The sequence below is a fragment of the Rhea americana genome, unplaced genomic scaffold (assembly GCF_003343005.1).
Source record: "Rhea americana isolate MKP2758 unplaced genomic scaffold, rheAme1 scaffold_91, whole genome shotgun sequence".
In the NCBI taxonomy this organism is placed as follows: domain Eukaryota; kingdom Metazoa; phylum Chordata; class Aves; order Rheiformes; family Rheidae; genus Rhea; species Rhea americana.
Window position 1 is genome coordinate 2,190,908 of NW_028187100.1, and position 23,548 is coordinate 2,214,455.

General features: G+C 36.0%; 1 protein-coding gene across 1 annotated transcript in view; it reads right to left on the minus strand.

Annotated features, from left to right (window-relative positions):
* Positions 1–577: 577 nt before the first annotated feature.
* Positions 578–23,548, minus strand: part of SHISAL1 (shisa like 1) — a 91,054-nt gene continuing 68,083 nt past the window's right edge. Inside the window, exons 2-5 of the mRNA XM_085324432.1 lie at positions 22,930–23,028; positions 15,662–15,875; positions 6,466–6,801; positions 578–604 (exon numbers count right to left, since the gene is read on the minus strand). Of these exons, the coding sequence (XP_085180558.1) occupies positions 589–604; positions 6,466–6,801; positions 15,662–15,875; positions 22,930–22,996 (633 nt within the window). The 5' untranslated portion in view covers positions 22,997–23,028 and the 3' untranslated portion in view covers positions 578–588. The remainder of the gene's footprint in view (positions 605–6,465; positions 6,802–15,661; positions 15,876–22,929; positions 23,029–23,548) is intronic.

Here is a 23,548-nt window from a genome sequence, read left to right on the forward strand (position 1 = left end):
AGCAGTGGGAAGGAGTTTTAACATCACTACCTTGTGTTACAGAGCAAGGCAGAGAAATAGTTCATCTGTTCCCCTCTCACAGCTGGAACATGGCACAGCCCTAGAGAAACTATCTCAGCCAGGCTGACTTAGCCTCATTTGCTCTTACAGGATCTTCTTTGCTAATTTGAACTTCTGTAGTTGCTATTAATTAGYACTATTCCTGTGACTCTGAGAATAAATTTTCTTCAGTAGTGAGGATTTTGATTATTCCGCTTAACTTACAGTATTTCATTTTATTGCCTCCCTGGCTTGTACTTTGTTGAGCAGCAGTAATAATTTGCCTGCTACTTGTTGCTGTTTGATCTCCAGATGTTAAAAAAACGTTGCTCAGGCTACAGGTTGCAGGTTCTTTTAAGRAGGAGTAAGTGTGGAAGGGCCCAGCTCATGTATCTCAGCAATGACCTGGAAGACGCACTGCAAAGCAAGGCAGAACAGTTTAACCTCATTCACTTGCAGGCCTTGTTTCYGAATCTGTGATGGCGTTTGGGTTGTGGAAGGTACATCCACCAGGACCTCGCTTCAGCCCACATAGGCCTTTGGACAGCCTCAGATGGTTTCCATACTAAAGAAGAAATCAACATTAGTTGGGCCATAAGAGCCATAGACTACTTGATGAAGCAACATTGTTCTAAATTAGGCTCAATGTTACTAAGAGTAATGATTTTCCTTCCTGTCCTTATATAACAATAGAAGCCCTCTGCAGAGCAGTCAGCAGAATGTGCACAATGGGTTCCAGACTCCTTTAGTTATAATAGTATTATGACTATATATGGCCCTCTTTTTGTCTCAAGTTAAAATTTGGTCTGCTAAAACAAAATGTTTAATCATCTTGGGGATGATTTTACCCACTCAATACTATGATCTACTTGATTTTTCTCTCTGACATCTCTGTTTCCGTTGGTTTCATAGGTGATTCACAGCATTTTAAAAACCGAAATCATAAAATAATACACATTTGCATAAAATTTTTAATCCAGGAAGATCCCAAACTGCTTTACAAACCATAGGTTAATCTTAATGCTGTTATGCTTGAGACAGTTTCTTCTACTGTGAGCTCTCTGCAGTAAGCAGGTACAGAGTCTTTGGTATTGCAGAGACTCTGATATACAAGAATCATTTTCGTATTATCATAGTGTATCTTCTTCTAGAATAGGCATTTTTTTAATGTCAGTAGTATAAATATAGTACAGGAAGATAACAATTTAATTAAGTGAAAGAAGCAAAGAAAATTAGGTGGCATAAAAACTCAAGTGTGAAATTCAAAAGTCATGTAAATGGATAGTTGACTTGTGTATTAGGGCTATGGGTTTGCTTGGCTTTTCTGTACCAGTTGAGTTACAGTGCGTTCAATATGATTACTCTTGTGATAAATCAACACTAATTTGAAAACAGAAATCCAATGACCGGTTTTAGAGCATCACGTCCAGTATTCTTGACATTTACCAATAATGCTCCCCCCCTTCACACTAGAAAATCAACCTAGGGTAATCTCATCTTACAAGAAATATTTCAAAATATTTGAAAAAGCATTTTTAGAACACGATTATATGATATGAGTAATTCTTCTGCAAGYAATGAAGCTGAATAGCCTCAGTTTTCTGCTGATTTCATTGACTAGGAGTAGGGATAATTAAGTCAATAATGTACCCCACAAAACAATTACATATATGCCAACCAATCACATCATAAAATGGACAAAAGGAAATCAGGGAAATCCATTTCTGCGCTCCATACACTTAATTTAAAAAGTCTTGTAGTAAGCTTGGTTTTTGTTTTTATTATTTTGAGTGTGATAAAAATCCAGAATCCGAGTTTGACACTATGAATTATCCTTTTCTATCAATAAAAAGAAAATTAGTCATTGATCATTGCATTACTGTGGCCAAAATAAAAAACCTACCAAATGATCTTCCTTCCTCCTGGTTTGTGAGCATTGTTAGAGTACTTGCATAAAGTCTATTTATACTTTGCAGGGGGCACAGTTAGTTATTTTAAAGTCACTGTTGCATCTTATAACTGTTCACAGACTGAACATTAATATTTGGATTGCTTACAGAAAATAGGACCTATGAAACTGGAGGTGAGGGATCTGTGAAGGCGGTATTTCTGTCATCAGGAGAACTTCTGAACTCTTTTGGAAAATGTTTTTAGCAGTCCTTAATGTTTTATGCCTTGTTTTATATGCATGTCTCTCAGCATTACAAAATCTGTTTTGTATTTTCATATAGTATTTTATTATTGCTGAATTGAAAGAAAGCTGATCTATAAAAGAAACTATACTCCTGATAAGATACCACCATATGCATACATATAAGTGCGTGTGTGTGTGTGTGTGTGTGTGTGTGTGTTTAAAGAAAAATGCTTACTTTCTCTATGAAGGGATAGACTTAGTATAGTCTATAATTGCCAACACAAATTCAAAAGTTTAGTTTACAGACTAGAATCTTGCATCTCAGGACATTGGTGTCATCATCTGGAATAATGAACATTCAAGTATAAAACATATTATATAAAATATAATAATTTGAGCAAATAACTTTTTTAAAACTAGTGATGGAAATGATAAATGTTAAGTTCATTGCGCTTCTTCTCTGATAGAGTTATTAGATTTTAAGAAGCCAATATTGAGGTCATTCAACAAACACGGCTGCTGCAGAAACAGTCTCTGAAACTGCACTTGACTTTTGTATGGCAAAATTACCGTATTTTCTGGTATATAACCTGCAAATTATCTTAATAAAGAAATAAATAGCCAGGCAACCTCCTCTTACTCCCTAGTGACTTAGCACTTGCTGTATTAAATTAATCTGATATTTGAGGGAATTGTTTATTCAAAAGCCTTTTCCACACATCAAACACCTTTTCTGTGATCACCAATGCCAGCTGTTGTTTTTCTCTCTTTTTTTTTTCCTGTGTCCAGCTCATATTTTGAGTTATCTATGGACTTAGATAAAGGGCTGTAAGTTCCTGAAGTTGCAGGTTATAAGCTTGAAAATATGGCATCTCTTGCAGTCTTACATGAAATACAAGGAATAAATACAGATTTTCTAAGGGAAACACCTACTTGTTTCTATCATTGAGCAATAAAAGCCGTTAGAAGAAAAAAATAAACTTTATGGGAACCGAGGAAAGCACAGATAGGGTAGTGGGGAAGGGCGTGAGGGTTACTGCAGCGACTTATCAATGCTCATCTCCTGCAGTCAGAGGAAGAGCATATGGGACAGGAATATGCTCACCTGATCCTAACATACAATCCTCGCTTAATGCTTCAGAAACAATGCAAAGAAACAGAACAAAAAAAAGTCAGTAGTGGAAAGTGATTGAGAATCCTTTAAAAATTATTGAAGGGTTTCCTTTAATTTATAATGGTATATAGCAAGGCTAACAACCAGTATAACAAGGCCTAATATTTTAATTCTACAGGGATTGGGAGACAAAAGAAAAAGGAAGAGAAGACAAAAAAGAAGAGAAAAGAAGAGTAGGAGAAGAAAAGAAATAAAGAAGGATAAGAGTGGACCAGGAAAGATGACAATAAAAGGATGAAAAAAAAATGAGAAGAAGAAGAAAAAAGAAAAAAAAAGAGAAGAGTAAGAAAGACAAGAAGGAGAGGAGAAAAAAAGGAAAAGAAGAGTAATAAAAGAAAAGGGGAAGAAAGATGTGAGAAAAAGCAGAGGAGAAAAATAAGTAAAGTGGAGCTGAAGAAAAGCTGGAGGAGGTTAATGAAAACTGTTGAAGAACAGAAAATAAGGGGAGATGAGGGGGGAAAGATGAGAGACAAGGGAAAAGGAAGAAAAAGGGAAAGAAAGAGGGAAGAGGAGACAGGAAGAAGGAAAAGAGGAAGAAGAATGAATGATGAAAGGAGGAGGAAAGATGTTGAAGAGGAGAAGGGAAGAATAGAGAGAAGACTAGAGGGAAGGGGAGGACAAGGAAGGAGCGCAGCAGAATAGGAGAAGCAGGAACAGGTGAAGGGCTAAGAATTTATTTTACAGTTATAACCATTCTACATTAAGTCAATGTTTTAATTAATCATCATACTAAAGTGTTTGGAAGATTTTGGCATGGATCAAGATTGCAGTGGTAGAAATGAAAAACAATTCTTGGCCCAATCACACCAAGTGGGCCAATGGTTGTATTATTACATTTTCTCAGTGTCTATATATTGATAGTTGTATTTACTTTAAGCATGACTGTAAATGTAAATGCCAAGCGCTCAAGCATAAATTCTATTCCCACATAGATTGTTTTCTTTAAAAATAGAGAAGTAAATAAAAGCCCATGCTAATATCACACAGAAGTAACAATTTAAAATACATAATTTCATGTGCATTCATGCACACAAATACATATACACACGTCATGAAAAAAGCTGTCATTTTTATGCAGTCTCGTTCAGTGTAGCATTACTCCTCTGTTATTAATTTAGTTATTCAGAAGTATATTCAGTTTCTAAGCACTTAAATTTTTCCCATCCGTGATCCTGACACTGTGACCTAAACATTTCATTGAATGCAAACCAGAATGGTCACAAGGCCTCTTGCATCAACTATGTGCCTGTACATAGGGAGAAAGCATTTCCAAATCAGAAGAGGAGCCGTTTAATTCCATATACACCACAGAATAGTTAAGAACAGAACACAGATGTACCTAAATGAAACTGCAGGGTAAGTAGAAAAGAGCTCAAAATAAAAGCAAATATCAACCATACATGAAATAAAAAAAACTCATTGGTTGTTCTTCATTTATATCTTTTTCTGAGCAGTTTTGCAAATAATCAAACTTTGCTTTATAATTAGATCCATCCTGTTGCTCTAGTGTACTGAAGGCTATTTTTAAAGGAAGCAGAACATTTATTTTAGATGGGGATAGAAACTATTGATCTTTATTCTGATTATTGCACTATCTCATCAATCAGATAAAACTGCTGGAAACCAAAGGAGGTGCAAAAGTCAAAAAATAGGGCTAAGATGTAGATTTGGCTCTAAAACTGGGATTTAAAGAACCTAAAAGCTCAACTATCACCAGTGCTGGAATTCTACTGAAACACTTTAGAAGATGGAAGCTGCTTAGCAGATTCAGGGCTGGATCCATTTTGGATATGCAAAGTTATAGGATTTCAAGTAAACAAGTAAACTGACATAAGGTACAAGCTATCATGAGACTATCCATGCTTATAACTAAACACAAGCAAGCATCTGTCTTAAGTAGCATTACCAGTACTCTTCACTTGTTTGAACAAGGCCTGCTATCATGTTCAAAGGAGCACTGAATAACAGTGCCAGTAGTACAATGGCAAATGACCAAATCTTTCCCTGATCCTAGTCCCTGGTCATACWGTCACTGCCTTTTCTATTATGAAAAATCTTCTCCGCTATAGATTTATATTTAAAATTAAAAGCAAGTTATAAAGGACTACTATATCATCATCCTATTTGCAACACAATGCTACCCAAAGGTTTCAGATCTTTAGATTAGATTAGTGGCTTTACGTGCTATAAAGCATCAGGAACTGCTGTCATATTTTTCACCCTACTCATTCTTCAATCACTTTATTTTGCCAAAACTTAGCACTCAGCCATTTGGAATGGTTCTAAAATACACTGGTGACTATATGCTTCCCTTCCATCTTTACACTCTCTATAAAACTGTTCATAGAAGAAAGCACCTTCTTTTCTTGACACCTTACTCACAGTATTCTTATATTCAGCTCTTTCCTTTGTTTTCCTTTGTCTTTGGTAAAAACAGTCCAACATCTGCCAATGCCACTTTATCCCCTGGTTATCCACTTTTAGTTTCTCCCATTCGTGCAGTATGCTCTGTCTGCTCCTGAATCTGTCAGGTGTGTTTTTTTTCTGTTGTTGTTGTTGTGTGTGGCACATAAACTTACAGTAGCCTACTTGTGTCATCCTGTCAAATGAGATTAAATCATGCTCCTTGCCTACACACACACACAGAAAAAATTAACCTCATTTTCATGTTGTTTCTGTGTCTGACACTACAAATAGTGAGGATTTATGACACTGAAACTATTTCAGTCCTATTATTTATATAGTCTTTGAACATGGATACATTTGGCAATTAGTCCTCAATACCAGATTAAAATTAACTTTAAAATGGCCAGTATAGAAACAAAGACATTTTGCATTTATTTGTACTACAGTGTAGCAAAACTACTTACCACTGAAAAATGGCAGCACCTATTTCTCTGAGACACCAATAATAAAATATGACTTAAAGTATTTCAGAAAAAGGAATCAATCCTAATTCTGTATGACAATTAATGATATAAAGAATCATGGGCCAGCTACTCAGATGGTGCCATTCTGCACAACTGAATTTGCAGTCTTGTTTCCAAATACAAGTGACTGTTCACAGTGAAAAATAATAGATCAAAAAATATATCACAATATGGCTTAACTTACTTACCAGGCAGATGTACTCTGAAATGACATCAGGGATGGGCTTAAAGCATCTCCTTTTAAAGTATGTACTGTCTGTGATGTTTGAGGCTGTGGCTGAGACTGAGTTTGAGGCTGAGGCAGCATCTCTGGCTGAGGCTGTGTCTGTACTTGGCTTGGATCCTGAGCAGGGTTAATCCATCGGCTCTGTCCTTGTGTCATCCACTTTCCCTGGATTCCCCACCGTGCCAGGTAAAATTTGCAAATATCATAGTTCATTGAAGAGTAATATAAAAGGTCCAGTACCAGCAAGATCACCACAAAAAAGCCATAGATCCATACTCCTAACAGTGCACTGTAGTTGCTATGAAAGAAGAAAAAGGGGAAGCAAAAAATTCATCTAATACATCCACAATAGTCATTGCATTAGTTTGGCAAGGTAATTTGGTTCATGTAATTTTTACATAAGCGAGTGCACGCACACACACACACACACAAAACATTTTGTTTGAAAGAATGTTTTACTGAAAATTATCTGTTATTTTAATCCATCTATGCACTGCTGTATGCATGACATAGGACATTTTTAGAAACAAAGGCCCGCTTCTCCTCCAAATCTTTTTTTATATACACACTAGTGCATAAATTTGGTATATGATTAGTTTCAGTGCTTAGTTAGTTTAGTTTAAGTGAGGCCTGATACGCACACACTTGATGGGCTTTTATTCTGCAAGTTCTCACTCAGAGAGTCATCCTATTGAAAGTGGCAATACATTTACGTGAGTACGGATTAACATGAGTAGCAATAAGAAAATACACTGTAATAACTGAGCCCTGGGGGGGTGTGTCTATACCAATGAAAGCACTCATTGCTGAAAACTTTTCTTGAAAGGTGTTAAACCTTTTTCTCTGCTCTTTTGAACGCTGCTCTAAATTTAATAATTAATCATTGCTGGATACAGAATACATGTTATCAGAAGTGTAGGCTTTCATGAGCAATTGCTGAAGATCCCTTAATTTGCTGGTAATAAACTCAGGAAGGAAGAACATTGACAAGATTGTATTTTTAAATGAATTCAACAGGAAGGAAAATGTGTACTATGCTTATATGTACATGCTGGTATACCTATAATATACGTTAGGGGAAAGACCATTAAGATTTTCAGCTATTGTCTGTTGCGGTGGCTCACAAAGCTTTAAAGCTAAGACGGGTGACTAAAGATATTAAAAGACCGAAGTGAGGGGAGGGGAAAGAGAGGGAGAGAAAGGTGAGAAAAGGAGTAAGAAATCAAGAATTTGGAGACCAAAAAAGAAAGAAGTGCTACAGCTCTGCTGGAGATACAATAATATTAAAATAGAAATAACTGTTAGGTGTGGTGTAAACGTATTTTGAACTGGAAACTGTGTGAGTGGGAAAGAGGAAGCCAGAACAGAGAAGGAAAGAAAAGTGCAAGAATGAAACTGGGTATACAGAGAGGAAGGCTAATCTAGACCTAAGAGCTTATATGCAAATACATGTAGCAGAGACTATAAAAAGAAAAACAAGAAGAAGAGATGGTAACAAAAATATAATTAGGAAGATGATCGTCTTGGAGAAGGATGATACCAGTTAATAGGTGGGCATCTCCCATCTGTGTAAACCTGAACTTAAACAAATATAACTGAACACAGAGTCAGTCATGCTCTTTTTAACAGACATTCAGAGAAGCTTTGAGGAATTGTATTTTATCAGAACATCGATCATCACTGAAGGGCTTTGAAGAAGAAAAGCTCAGAGCACATCCTATAGATGCAAGCCAGAAGGATATTTTGGAAATTTTAAAATATGTCTCAAACCTTTTCAGACCTAAAACTTTTCAAGACTTTACCTTGACCCTTTACTTCAGTTTGAAGTTTTGTACAACTCTTTCACTTACAGTTAAAAAAAATTAAGGATTTGAAACAAGAAATCAGATAAGAAATCAGAATTTTAATTTCTGTGTTGCTGCTTGTCAACACCTCATGACACTGATTCTCCTCTCCTGTGACTCTCCTTTCTTCCACACAGACACAACTCCATCAAATTAAATGAAAGTTCCATGGCAAATGACCGGGAGTAATGACAGGAAAATCTGACACGCTAATGTACCTTTCTGTGTAACTTTAGGATTATGCAAGCCTAGATTTTTCAAGAACTTTCAGTAAATTTCCAGGAGGACTGTAAGTAGATAGATAAAGTATAATACTTTTGAAAACCCTTACCTAAAGGGTCTTGGCTCAGATAAAGACTTATACGTGTGCCTAACTTCCCACAACAGTGGGTAGATGTTGGTAACACATTTGTAGCCCTAGCACTCAGATAACATAACCAGGTTACACCAGGCCTCTCTGTAGTGTTACTCTGGATTTTCAGGAGATTTATTCTTATTTGGAAAAAAACTCTTCTATCTGCTGCTATTATAAATAAAAGGGAAGTGAGGACCAGAGAACTCGGGAAGAAATCTACTGTGACAAATCCTGTTCATCTTCATCACTAATGCCAATAGGATCCACTTTAACAATAGGTGAGCTGTATTTGATCCATAGTAAGAATGGAAATATCAGAAATCATATTATTTTTGTTTGGCAAGAATTTGAGACGCAGGAACATTTCTTACAGTTACCTCTGAAGAATTTGCTTGTATTTAAGGCGTTTGCTTGTATTATGGGCATTACCCATAAAAATTCTGCAAAGGGAAAGTTAGAGCTATTTTGAGTGTTCCAATTTAAAGCAACAACTTATTAATTGTGCCATATGCGAGTTCTCCATCTGCTCCTTTTAAATATTATCTGTTTTTTACAAGTACAAAAATGAAAGACTGCTTTATTTTAATTAACAGTGGGACAACACCGATATCAAAAGGGCCTTGTGAAAAATCTCAAGCAAAATTAATAAATGGTATGTTTTGTACACAGAGAAAAATTCCATACTTTGATCTATTTTATTACTGAAACTATTAACATGGTGCAAAATACTAATTTTGCTGATGGTTACTAATAATATAAAAAATTAAAACTTCCCTATAAATTAAGAAAATACCTTAAGAGGAAAATGACCACTGAATGACATTAAGGCTAGAGATCTGGCAAAGAACTGGAAATCCAAAAACCTAGGACTTGTTCTTATTTCATTTAACTGAATGATTTAATTGTAAGAGTTTCATCTTACTGCCTGATCCTCCCATACTTTTGCACAGAAGTTTCATTTCAATTAAAAATAAAGTGTGAATAGACTCCAAATCTATTGAAATTGAAATTTGGGGGGTTTAGTCCTTCATGGAGAGAATTAAATATGAAAAGGTATTTTGATGTGGTTGCATCTTCTCTCCTCATCCCCAACTGGAAAACTTGTTCTCTCTTCCTAACTCTTCCACCCTCCTAATCTGTCATTTTGGAGAATTCTGTTTAGGTTCAGTGTAACTTTTAGCAGTGTTAGAAATGACTTTCAAAGTCCTCTGCTTCTGATGGCACACAAATACAAAAGCTAAATCTGGGGTAAACATAATGTGGCAATTTTCTTTTAGCCTCCGTGTAAATCAGGATAATTCATGGACCTCTTAGAAAAGTTAATTAGCTTATCATCTGCTAGAAAACACCATTATTTTAGGATACTTTAGCTTTTGTAGCAATATGATGTAGATATGCTATAGACTTGCTACAAAGTGCACTTGTGTAAATGTAAAGATTTGTTCTGACTTCAGATAGCCTTGAATTGGGCCCTTTGAGAACAGGAAATATTTTTCTTACTCATCTCATCCTATTTCATTTACAGAATCCTACTTAGATTTCTTTGTCAATCCTACACAAAAATTAAAATAGACAGTTCGTTTTATTATTAGTTTTACCCATGTAATTCCTTCTATTTCATTAACTTTTTGAGATAGATGACAAGCAGGCTTGGTCTAGGCTATTTTTCAGAAGGATTTGTATATTTTTGTCTTGTACATGGACAGAAAGTAATTCACTTGGGAATCTGGGCTTTAAAAAACAGTAAATCAAAACACTGGTGAACAGAATTCTACAGCTGCAGAATTTATATGTAGGCAGATTTTTTTTTTTTTTAATCTAAAGTCTTCTCTCTAACCTAATGTTTTTCCTGGAGAAATCATCTTTGTATACCTAAGAGATTTCTATTCCTTTCTTGTAGAGGAGGCTTTCTAAGAGATATTCAAGTAAATGCCAGTTCTGCAGGGGACATAATGTACACGGAGAAGATGATAGTACTATTCTGTCCTCACATTGCTTTCACCAAAAAGTTGTAATGTGGTGTGTAAAAGCCATTCAACCCTGAAAATCTAGAATAAGAGAGAAGGAAAAAAAAAATGGATGCCTCACAGGGTGCCATAATGCTGTCCCAATATCAGGTTAAGGAACCAAAACATAGCACTATTGCTGAAACCCATCAAAGCATACATAATAGAAAACTGGAGAGAATGTAAATAGTAGATTCAAGTGAATACTATTTTAAAAAAACAATTAAAGAACTTATTAGACTAAGTTTCAGATAAATATGAATCCAAGTGAATCCAAAATTGACTTTGGATAGCAGATTTTTTTCTTCGCTGTTATACTAGTATTTTTATATTTATTACTAAAAGAACTGTTTACATTCACAAATAATGTAAACAGATTTATCTGCTTGATCACAAACATATCTATAACTATATATATATACCAGTATTTGCACTTACCAAAACATAGGAATCTTTAATTATGGTAATAGAAAAAAAATGTAAATAAACCTGGCTATTTGTATACTATACAACTGCAGAAGATAAATGTGATGTTTTTCAGCTATACCATGACAGAGAAGTTACAAGTCACTTCATTAATTTTTTCCCTCAGCTGTACAACAAAACAAGAAATGTGTTTTGATGATCATAAGAATGGCTAGAGGGGGAAATAAACCAAATAACAACATTGAATCACTCTTCCATTAAAACTATAATCTTTCCTTCAGTTCATTGCTATTCCCATATTCTAAATCATTCTCCACATGTACAAATGCAAAATATTTCACCAGAATCTTTTTTCAGTGGTGTATGAAATTAGATCTAAATAGCTGACTTTGTTTCATAAAGGAAACACTGGAGAGTGTTACTATAAAATGAACCTTGGACATACTAGAATCCAAATAAAGTTAAATAATAATATGTACTAAATAAAGTCAGTGTGCGTTAAATAAGATGCTTATTACCACAGTCTTCATGTAGGCATCTAGGCTTCACTTCTTCCTGCTTCTCCAAAGTATGCTGAACTTCCTGGGAAATCTCTTACTGATCTCTGTGAGCTCAGGGTGAGGAGAGTTCTCTCCCTTTCTCTCACTACACTGCCAGAGTTTTATGCTGGGAATTAGTTTCTCTTTGTTTTCCTGACTCAGTTTGATTTATCAAAAGCTGATGTTTCAGAAAGTTACAAGAAGGGAATACTGGTTCCACTCTTGCACCTCTCYAAGCTCTAAATGTATTTTCTTGTATTTAGCATGTTTTCACCTACCTTTGGAACCTACTTTTTTACCTACCTATCAGCATGTAGCTAATGCTCACAAAAAAAAGATTCTGGATGGAAGAGCAGTTTTCAACTAAGAGGTGAATCTTACACACAGAATATAGAGATCTTTCCCCACTAAAACTGAATGGGATACTTCTTTAAAGGAAGGGGAAAAAATGCTAAAACTAAAACAATTCTTACAACTAGGGCCTAAATATGTTCACTAAAAGACGATAGCATAGTCCAGAGAATATAAAATTACCTCCTTTCCCACTGAAACTGCTCACATACAACAGCCAAGAGTAAAATTTACACCTTCCTCTGTCAATACTAAGTAGTGAGATGTCATTTAAAACCTCATATCAAAAGACACAAAAAAAACAGTCTCTGATTAAAGCAGTTTGACCTTTTGCGGAGATGGGACTGCATTTGCAAAATCCAACATACACCTAACACATAAGAAGTTTGTACCATAATGAGAATAGCCAGGCCATGAACTGAGCCCCAGACAACAGCCTGCAAAGCTATAAAAAGCTAAAATCTGAGAGTCTTTCAAAAAATAGTGTTGGATTTCTTCCTATATCCAAYGGCCTTTTCTCCACATATTAGTTGTGCTACTATAACTGCATCACTCAAAGACAGGCTGACTTTTGTCTTTTGTAATGAGATTGACATATAAGCTATTTTTATTGTCAAAGACACCATGTACTCCCTATGATGTCCTGCTATTGTAACCTACGGAATCACCATGTGCTGAAGTAGTTGGTTTGCATCCTCCAAGCTGCACCAGACCTGTTCATGCCACACGCTACATAAAGGTCTCTTGGCTCTGACATCTATGCCAGAGTATCAAATGGCAAGGTATATTTATTTCTGTGTGTGTGTGTGCATGCATGCACACGTGCACATACACACGTGAGTGAGCATGCACACAGAGGAGGCTGGAGGCAGAGGAAGGTTGTGCATCCCAGTCAAAGACCACATCTGTTTTCTTGTGCATGTCTGTTTTGAGAAATGGGTGACTGCCCTGGCCATTTCAGAGTGTTGGTGAAAGATGGAGTGCCGTGGCCTACCTTAGTAGCCTCTGGTCATGGCCACAGTGAGTAGCTACTGAGATATTAGAAAAGCCTGAGGCACTGGCTTTCTACTTGGCAGTACTATGATAGGCCAGTTAACATCTCAAACTCCGTGATAAAGGTGCCTTTAGACAGCTTGGCTAGTTAGGTGGACTTGTTTGCTTTGTAGCATTGGTGCACGGTTCACTGGGTGTGATGGACCAATAATCCCTACAATGCTGGAAGAATTAGAAGGTGATGTGCCCCAGGAAGTTCAGGAACAGTGCAGGGTGCGGCTCCTTAGTTCTTGCTGTTGTGTTGAGATAAAGTCAGTTCTTTGTGCAAAGTTTTAGATAAGCAGCCATAGCCATTAATTGGACAAGGTGTAAATGTTTCTTCCTGCCTTTATTAAAATGTCTCCCTGAATTAGCCAGACCAGCATGGGAGAAGCATATAGGTGGCCTAACCCAAGACAGAGTATAAAATCTGAACAACTAACAAAGGAACTTCAATGACAGCAATGAACTTGAGCTGCCTTCAACCTACGTATTCCTTCCTGGTGACTGTGGATGACCAGCGTCATGATGGTGAGCATATTATAGACATCAGTAATGGCAATCACATTGGTATTGTGACTGAACTGTGTAAGTGTACACTTCTATTGTGACTTACATATATTGCTGGATCACTCTGCTAAATCAAAAAAAAATGTGTAACATCAAATACATTCAAAGTAAACTTTTGTATTAAATATTGCACTCTCCATGTGTGTGGAATATCTAAGAGAATGTGGTCACAGAGTACTGGACTCTGACACAGGGATCAAGAACAGAAGAAATAAAGCAAACCTCTTGCGTAGAAACCAAAGAACGGAAGAAGTGTGTGGGGGCTACTACCACACAAATCCATTCTTGGGGCTCTCTTTTTTTCTGATTCTGAGTGTGAAGCAGTTTCTGCCTCCATTTATGACTATGTGCATAACCCTTCTGTATTGAGAGTACTGTGTGGACCTCCCTTCAGCCAGGTGCCTAATTGCTGTTGTGACAGTATGGTCATCCCAGTGAACAAAGGGAAAGCACATCACATTTTTACTACAGAATGTATATAGAGCAAATTTTTGCATAGAAGCATATGAGGCAGCTGTGGTATAGACTACCAGGTTACCTCAAGGAATATACTTTGGCAGAGCTGAGTTGCCCCAGATGAGGGTGCTAACAATTTCTGGAATGTCCAGGGTGCACAAAGGGTGGGAAAATATGGACAGTCTTTAATGGGCTTGCTGGACCTGAAGCATCTCTCCAGTGTTCCATAGGGTTAAGTTCCCATGATGTTCCCAAAGGCACCACAAGGCCAAGGCAGGAAAACTGACCTCAAGTGTATAGCTGAGTATGCTGTAACAAGATAGTATAGAAACATCTTGATTTAAAGGTATCTTATATGGGCAGAGTCTATTTTTACCATTTTTTACACTACATAGTATAAAAGTTTCTTCATATCAATATAACTGGGTGATTGTCACTTCTAAAATTGTAAAAGAAGTTATAGCATGCAACTTCTGTATCTACACACTACACATGGCTCAAGCTTTTCTAGGCAGAGCTGTAAGAGAGAAGATTGTTAAGGAAGACAACAGCTGACCATGAGCTGGCTGCTGCTGGATGCAGCTCTACACTGGGACTTAAAATAGCTGATGTTAGTATTCCAACGCTATAGTCTCCTAGCTGCCTTGCATCTGCTTCCATAGAAAAGAATGACAAAACTCCAGCTGAGTTTTTCATGGCACAAGAAAGCACTAAAATACCTGTACTAGCCAGAAATGAATAGACTGGAATTCCAGTCTTCTTCAATCTGCCCTTTTCTGTCCTGGAGTGCCTGAATACCAGAATAAAATGGCAGAGGAAAACAGATAGATCTGAAATGACCCCTGGGGGTTTACACCAGATGAAAGTTGCCCTTCCACCACAGAAATCACAGTGGATTAGTGTGGCCAGAACATCAAACAGTAGAAAGGACACAAAACACAAATGAAGAATTTGTCATCATAAATACAAAAACAGTAATGAAGATCTATTTGCTACTTATTAGCTCTTTGGAAAAAAAGTTACTGATACTCGTCTTTGAGCACGGGCCCCAGAATTGCATGGAAGCTATACGCACGTAGCAAAGTATCTCAGGTAGCAGGCAAGGACACCATGTAACATGAGTATACAAGCAAGGATGTCCTATTACCCAAGTTCAGTGATTACAAGAGATTTATATGCAAAACATGCACAGATTCAAAAGAGCAGTGGCCATACAAAACATTTAGACTGGTATGGACAATATCAACTCTCTCCCTCTCTTCCCTACTGACAGTTTCTGGACTTACTTTGACTGATACACACTTCAACATAGTTTGGGTTAGTTTGGGGTAAGGAGAAAATTTTTATTATAACTTTTACATCTGTGCTCTTCTAGCAATGTCTGGAGAGGGTGTCAAAGCAATAGAAGCAAAGGTAAAATATCCTGTCCTTTAGAAAACTTCTGTGACAGCAAAAATCTTTTAGCAATATTTTTATATATGTACAATCATTCTAACGGTTTCCATCATTAAGAACACCTCACCTCAGACTATGATCAAGAACAGTTCAGTGAAGAATACTTTAAAACTCTTTTACTTACTTATGCATATATCCATCTGCGTTCCCTGTTAGGTTCATCTGCATAACAGTCTGAAATTCTGTCTCATTGCAGCAATATTTAAATACTGTGTTGTTATGGTGACAGCAAAAGATGTAAGATTTATTGTCAGAAAGACGTGGGCAGTGAAAACCAAAGTGGTAGCGACCTTTGTAGTCTGTATATGGCTCGCAGACCCGAAAATGTGCAGACAATGCTGTAAAACAAAGAATGATACTGGCTTAGTGAGTCACTTGTATTATCTGTATGTTGAGAACTGTAATTTTTCTTTGATTAAGCTTAAGTTAAAACTGCCCTTTGATTTCTGAAAAATATTAATAAGATACTTCAGGATTTCAACATCTTAATATTCAGCACTTAAAATATCTTAGCATTTTGCAATATTTTGACTTCTACTGTTACTGTGTTTCTGATTTTTTTTTTTTTTTTAGTAAGAGAAGAAATACCCTCCACACCAAGGAACACGAACATATCTAGGGAAACAGTTTCACACTGCTGTTTTAAATGTATACATACTAGAGTAGACCAAACAATGTTTGTGTTAGATGTTCCTGAGATTGATTGATTATAGCTAAAAGCCTAAATAAAAACTGCTATAAAAGTTTGCCAGTACATGATTTATAGTCACTGCTATTGTTTCAAAAATACCAACTCCATTGTAAAGGCCTTATCTTTTGATAAGACTCACTCTGCTAGAAATAAAAAGTACAAAACAGTGTAACAGACCTGAACAACTCTGGATCTGCAAGTATCTAGAACTAACAGAAACACAGATATTCTTGAGCAATCCTGCTTTTCTTCTTTATTAAATTCTCATGTTATTGCATCTTTCAAAACATTTTTTCCCAGGAGTATGTCACATTCACTTCACTATCAATTTTCCTGAAAAAAATTAAATGCTCTCCATATATATCCTCCAAATGCAGACTCGAGGCTGACTGTTGTGTGCCAACCACTACAAAACAATCTGAATCACCCTCTAGAAGTGCCTATTACTACCTGCCTCTATTTCTGTGGATTATAGATCCTATGGCAGCTATGCTCCTTTCCCATTCTTCAGTTYGGTTCCTAAAATTAGACACGAACCATCTTCTAGTATCAGGAAAGCACATACATACAGAAGAGAAAAAAATCTTGGGTAAGGAGTGATATCTTTTTTTTTTTTTTTCATACATATACCTGTCATCATTGCTTTAACAGAAGAGAAAATCCCTTTGTAGGTGAATTGAGTCAGAAACTGAAGTGCTATAAAAGTGCTGTTTCCAAAGGAACATAGATTTTCAGAAAACTAATTACATAACTGTTCTTGCTGTGCCAGGGCTGGGTGGGACGGGGGAATCAGTGTTCTCATCTCAGGATTCTATAACTGGTAATGAAATCTTATTTCTTTAAACTTAAGTTTTCAGAATTAGGACTCTCTGCATCTCTTGCAACAAATGTCCATGTTCAATTTGTGGTATAAAATTCACAAAAAGGAGATAATTACACAAATACGTATTTATTTGAACAAGTAATTCCCTACATCACTCCTAATTAACACRGTAATATTATTAAGTATTCCAAGATTAAGGTCCCAAATTTTGGAAATTTTAGTTTTATCTATGTATCTTTTTTTTTCTTTGAGAAGCTGACCTAAAAAAAATAAGGGATGCCAAATCGGGCATGGGAGAAATTCCTAAACCATGTAGGGCTATTACAGATATGTATTTGACTTTTAGCAAGAACAGCAGCTTGATTTAGTTGCTTAAATATAGGACTTCAGTGCCAGCTGGAATTCCCCAACCTGTTCTGCCTGGCCTCCGGCTTTCAGTCTAAGAGGTGCAGGTCTCTTACAGGTCCTGTCCACACTTGGATGTTCTAGGACAAATCAAATGGCATTTAGATATATGTGGTTAATCACCTAAAGGCTTCAAGTGTTTTTCAAGTGCTTACTGCCAATTTACAAGGATGCATTACATGCTTATCTTAAACATTACACATAGTCCCACCAGTCATCATTACTAGGAAAAAGGTGAGTATAGACCTCATAGGCCTGGTGTCAACAAACATGCAGTAAATTGACCTCAATTTGTATAGTCTTACAAATTGATGGATTGATGGGTCAAGATAACACCTGCCTAATGTTCTACTGTAAGTTTCTTCAAGATCAAGGAGCTGGCTTTTAAGTCATATTATTGGGCCTAATAAATACAACTGAGGTGACAATCTTCACAYTGCACTTTTGTAGTGATGTTTATCCATAGTATTTTTATCAACACTATCTAGCAGTAGAGTATCCACCTAATCCTTCTGTGATAACGGTCAGTTTTTGATGCTTCCAAGGAAGATACAACTATGCTTTATATAATGAAAAAGCTGTCCAATAAACTCTCTAGTAAGGAAATTTTCTTTCCACTTTTCTCCTTTACAGGTTATGTCCTGAAACATGCCTGTGTTTCAATTTCTGGGTTTTATTTTCCTCCATCTTATCTAGTGTTCTCCCTATCCAGAAGATGGGACAGTTATTTGAAACTACAGATCTCTTACGAGAGTAAGATGTCACAGCAGTTGATTTCTGTGAATTAAAGTATGTACTACTTCTTCTGTATCTGTAAAGATTATATAATCAATCTAAATTGATCAATTTGGCAGTTGTCACTTTTTAGTCATTTTGACCTGCTCCTTCTTACTTGGAATATCTGCACTTTGGTTATATTAGGTACTTCCATGAATCAGAGTTTCCTCATCTTCTTCGTTACCTTCAAATCCTTGGTATGCAGTATAGATTTTGTTTTTCATGCATTATCTGCAGAGCCATCAACTTTTTTTTTTTTTTTTTTTTTTTTCTTCAAAATGCAAGTCTAATGGCTTTTATGGCTAAATATATGTTAACTTACTTTTCCTTTAAAAAGTAACATCACAACTACCATTTACATAGTGGTAATTTTTAAATCTCTAGCACGGAACAGGGTTTGAAGTTTGGGACACTCTAAGGGAAAAATACTTATTGCCAGTATAGCTTTGTGAATAGGTTAGTAAAAAATGTCACTTAGTTTAGGTGAATTATATCCAGGTTAGACTACACCAAAAGAACATCAGCCCTGCCAAGCTATACCTGACTTGTATGTGCAGCTAGCTCATGTTATCAGAATCAAAACTGGTTTCTTATGTTTCATAGCTAATGACTATTTCCTTGCTTCTGACATTATTCTTCCCCGGCACTCAGAGAGAGAACTTGCTCTTTCTTGAGCATGTTGCAAGCTGTGAGAATGYGCTAGAGGGCTATGGGACCTTGAGAGGTTTAACTTACTCCTCACTACAAAATGGTTTTCTTACTAGTCCATGTTCCTAGTCTATATCCCTCCACAGATCTTTTGCCCATTTTAAAAGCAAAATTAAAGTCAAGCTTGTTTGGAGTGAAAGCTAGGGGAAGTGTGGCTACAGAAGAGAGGGAGAATGGAAGACAACATCAGGTCAGAGTATGAACTAAGTCTGTAATAAAGATGTATTTCTAAGCAAGGACTTATTTAAATGTGTCAGAGATTAAAATACATACACAAAAAACCACATAGCATGATGTTTGAATTTTGTTCTGAATTTGCCAGTCAGTGAAAAAAAAAAATCAACTTATTGCAATCTGCATCATTTTAATTGCTGTTTGTGTTTGCTCTGGGAATCAGAGATCTAGTAAACAAAGCATACATTTTTACTAGATATTTTTTTCTGCAAATAAGTACATTTCAATCTTGCATGTATATGAAGACAATCTGAATATTAGAAAGCCTTATTGTTGCAGAAATTCTTTCGAAAAAAGCAGTGTGACTGAAAGGCTTTAAGTTGCCTGTTGCAAAGATGGCAGCTCTTTTTGAAGTGGAATTGCCTGTGTAAATTCTCACACTATTTTTGAAATGTATTACTGAGAAGGTTAGTAGTACAGATCCTCCTATCTCTGTTCACATACATTTCTAGAAAAATCTGTCATGCTTCAAATGACTGATTTCAGCTCAGCTTAAGATTTATCTACTCTACTTGAAAAATGAACAGATGGTGTACATCAAACTCTGATGTAACTTTCCTATCTGCTTCTAGTTAAATTTGTGTAATGCTGATTAAATTTTTAATTTAGCTACCAAGTTTGTGAAGTCCAAAAGCTTTCAGAGGTGGTTGATCTCTATAAGCTTTCTATAGGTATCCATAGAAATATTCACATATACACATTTCACCTGGCACAATCCCAGTCATTTGTGATCCTCTGATAATTCTGCTATCTGAACATTATTTTCTGCTCTAAAGGAAAACTACTGTACTGTGCAAATAATCCATAAAATTTTGCTTGCTAATATGAGCCTTGTTGCCATCACTGATTTAATGAATGCATTTCTATCCATTCAAGGAATTTAAATACCAACATTATTGCAAAGTATATATTTAGGAGTTAAATGGACAGACTGATATTTTTCTAGCATGACTGCATGCTGTTCCTTTCTTATTAGTCATTCTCTATGCCATCAGTACAATTAATGTGTCTACATATCCTAAAACTGTGTGGCCTTGCGCTTTTAATATTTTCACATTGAAATAAAATTAACCTGAAGAGTTCCTGTATTCTCAATTTGATTTCAACCTTTTTTTAAATGGAGCCATAGCCTACCCACTCTGAACTTAGGCCTTTTCAGATTTGTTCTTGAGAGAATTTTGCTCATTTTGGGCAATTTCATCTTCTTCCTAGACACACAGCTAAAGCTGCCAAACTTTATCCTCATTTTGAGCCGCTAGCTTGGTACCCAAACACCTTTGCTCTATTGCTGCTTTCACTGACGCAATGAAAACGAGGCCCTGAAAACTCCTGCTCCAGGAACTTCTCTGTTACTTGCGTCCTAACATTCATTGTGCCTTGTGGAACTATGATAGTTATGCTTCCAATTATTAAATGTAGTTTTCAACCATACATACAGTTTTAAAATATTTAACTTTGCACATCTTAGTATATGAAGAACATGGAAGTGAGGTATGATCTTACAGATAGAAGACTATAAATCTAGTGAAGTCAAAAAAGAGTCTTGCCATTAGGTTTTCATTTCAGCTCACTTTGAGAATGACGTTTGTATTATTTCAAAAAGAGCAGTATCCTTTAGTTCTGCCATTCTCACTGCATAAAGCCAATAGTTTTCCTCTATGGAAGCTGATGCATCTTGGACACATATTTTATATTTATGCTGGCTCCAAAATAATATATAATGAATTTCATTCAAATCTTGTAAAATGTGGGTATAAGTTAACAAAGGTCTAAACTCATGCCTACAGATATCAGTAATAAAACTCCCCAAGAAGCAGAGTTAGGCTGGCATGAAAGGCTTCTGATGCGTCCAGATTAAGCCTGCACTCTACATGTAGTAAAYGAATGTCAGATAATAGAATACAAATAACTGAAGATCAGCGAGAAGGCGGCACACATTTACAAAGACAAGTTTCTGGCATTTACAGACAAACAAYTTAAAAACTCTATGTAATTAGTTTCAAATAAAGAAGCTGTACTTTAGAGGCAGCATATTTCTTCTCCTTAGAAGAAAAACAAGTCAGAACAATTGCTGTTTGCTTGGTTCTGAGGGAATAAGTGTATATATACCAGTGGCTGACTACTTCTATTTGCACATACAGTTTAATACTAGTGTCCCATTCAGTTAGAACAGAGACAGTTATATTATCTTGAGGAAAATGCTTGCAGAGGTGGAATCTCAGGAGGCATCTACTAGAACTTCCCTAAAAAGAATGGTGAGGGGTTGAAGACATAATAAAAATGAACAGAAAGACTGGAGCTGCTGGAAAAGTTTTGAGCTGTTTGATTTCTGGGCTATGTACACCAAATTCTTCTTGAATAACTGGCTTTATTTATGTACCAGGGAAACAGCTTTCTGAAAAGATTTTATCCTGAAAAATGATTAATAGGCTGCTGTAAACCCCATCCCTGATTCTAGAACACAGGAGAAGGGTAGTTACATAACTAGGGATGCAGCACCATACGTAGGGATATCAATGGAAGGACTGTAAAGCAAGAGAACGTTTTAAGATTAGGCAGAGCAGTGGTCAAGTTGGTAGTATTATACTATTAACAGAAGGACTGCATCAATCACAGCTAGAAAATGAACTGTCAATAGTAAAAATCAACTAGAATGCTTGCAAATGATTAACAAGACTGTGGGCAACAAAATGCACACTTGACTTAATAAATAAGGATACCATATTGAGTGTTTGAAGGATGACACAGACACTACAGTAACAATTGTTACTGGAGCATAAAGATATACAATGTTCCATAAAGTTTTAAGTATAATATTTGGGGATATGAATAAGAAACAATGGTGGATAAAAAACATCTCTTTGAATTAAAAACAGCTCAGGAACGGAAGGTACAAGAGGTTGTGCTAGAAGTTTAAAATTCCTAGGACCAAATTATTTGGACTGAGATACCTTTAATTTTCTTAAATAAAATTATTCCATCATTACAGAAAACCTTAATGTCATAGATATTTCCCAAAGAAAAAAATGCAACTAATAATCATAGGGCTCCATTAATTCTCAATATAACAGCTGACAGATTTCAGTACAAATCCTTTCTGTGCACTAATAGCAAACATTCAGGGCAGATCTAGCAAACACCTAGAGGGAAAAACCCTGGACTCACTCCCTAGTCCAGTGAATTCTTCAGGTAAAATTGTACATTTACATAGAATAATACTGATCAGGAAAATGACATCCTATTTGTGTAACATGATGTCATGCATTTTTCTTTACGTATATGTAAGACAACTTGCATCAAATCTGACATGCATTTATTACAAGAACAGTTGAAGTTCCAAGTTCAGTCCTTCATATGCTCACATACTCCTACATGCATGTACAAAAATATACATTTGGAACCCTACTTGGTCTGTTTTCAACAGAGGGTCTTTTGCTCTGTTTTCAACAGATAACCATTTAGCAAAATGGTTGGACTGTATAGTGGTGCAGACTAGAATATCAAAATAGTATCTTTGTGTCTTAAAATTTCAGTTTGCTTTTTCTTGTCAGTGTCCTATTATTTTTGCCTTCTTAAATTGAATTTTGAATTGCATTTCAAATTCCAGCTTCCAATTACTAAATGCATAGCTGTTTTTTTATTTACTACTCAATGAACAATGAAGTGTTCTTGTTAGTTTTGAAGTAATACAGGATTGTCACTTTTTCCCTGTGATGCACGTCACTGAAACGTAAATTTTTGGCAAAAAAGTTACCTGCTGACAACAGTAATGAAAGCAGAACCATCAGCACGTTCAAGGACTGTTGACCACAACTTGTCATCGTTGGCTTTCATTGGTCCATTAGAAAATTACCTGTTGGACAAGACATGACATCATGTTTAAATGTCTGTTTCATCTCACCTTCATTTGTTCAAAGTTTTGCTTCTACACAAAGCTCTGGAAAGCAGAAACTACTTCAAATAATAAGAAAAAAATATACTTTTTCTGGACTGGGTTTTAGAAGCAAAATAAATTCTCCTTTTGAGGATTTTGTTAAAATTCCTTTTTATTTCACCATGAATGTAAACCGCTATTTACACACCTTTCATTAACAATGAGCAGAGATGAATTATATGAAGTTCTTGGATATTCACACTTTCCCTGTAATCTAAACTCGGTAAAAGTATGCTTGTTTTATTGTTAACTGGAATGGGCTGCTGTATTATGCCTGTAAGAACTGTAAGAATACAAGCAAAACAAAAATAAGTTTGCTTTGAAAATCACTCTTTTACCCCATTAGAGGGTGCAGTCGTTCAGAAAGTGGGTTGAGTAACTAAGCTTGTTGGAAACATCTCAAAAAAATTTTTTTTTCCATTTGAATCAAAGCATTTTG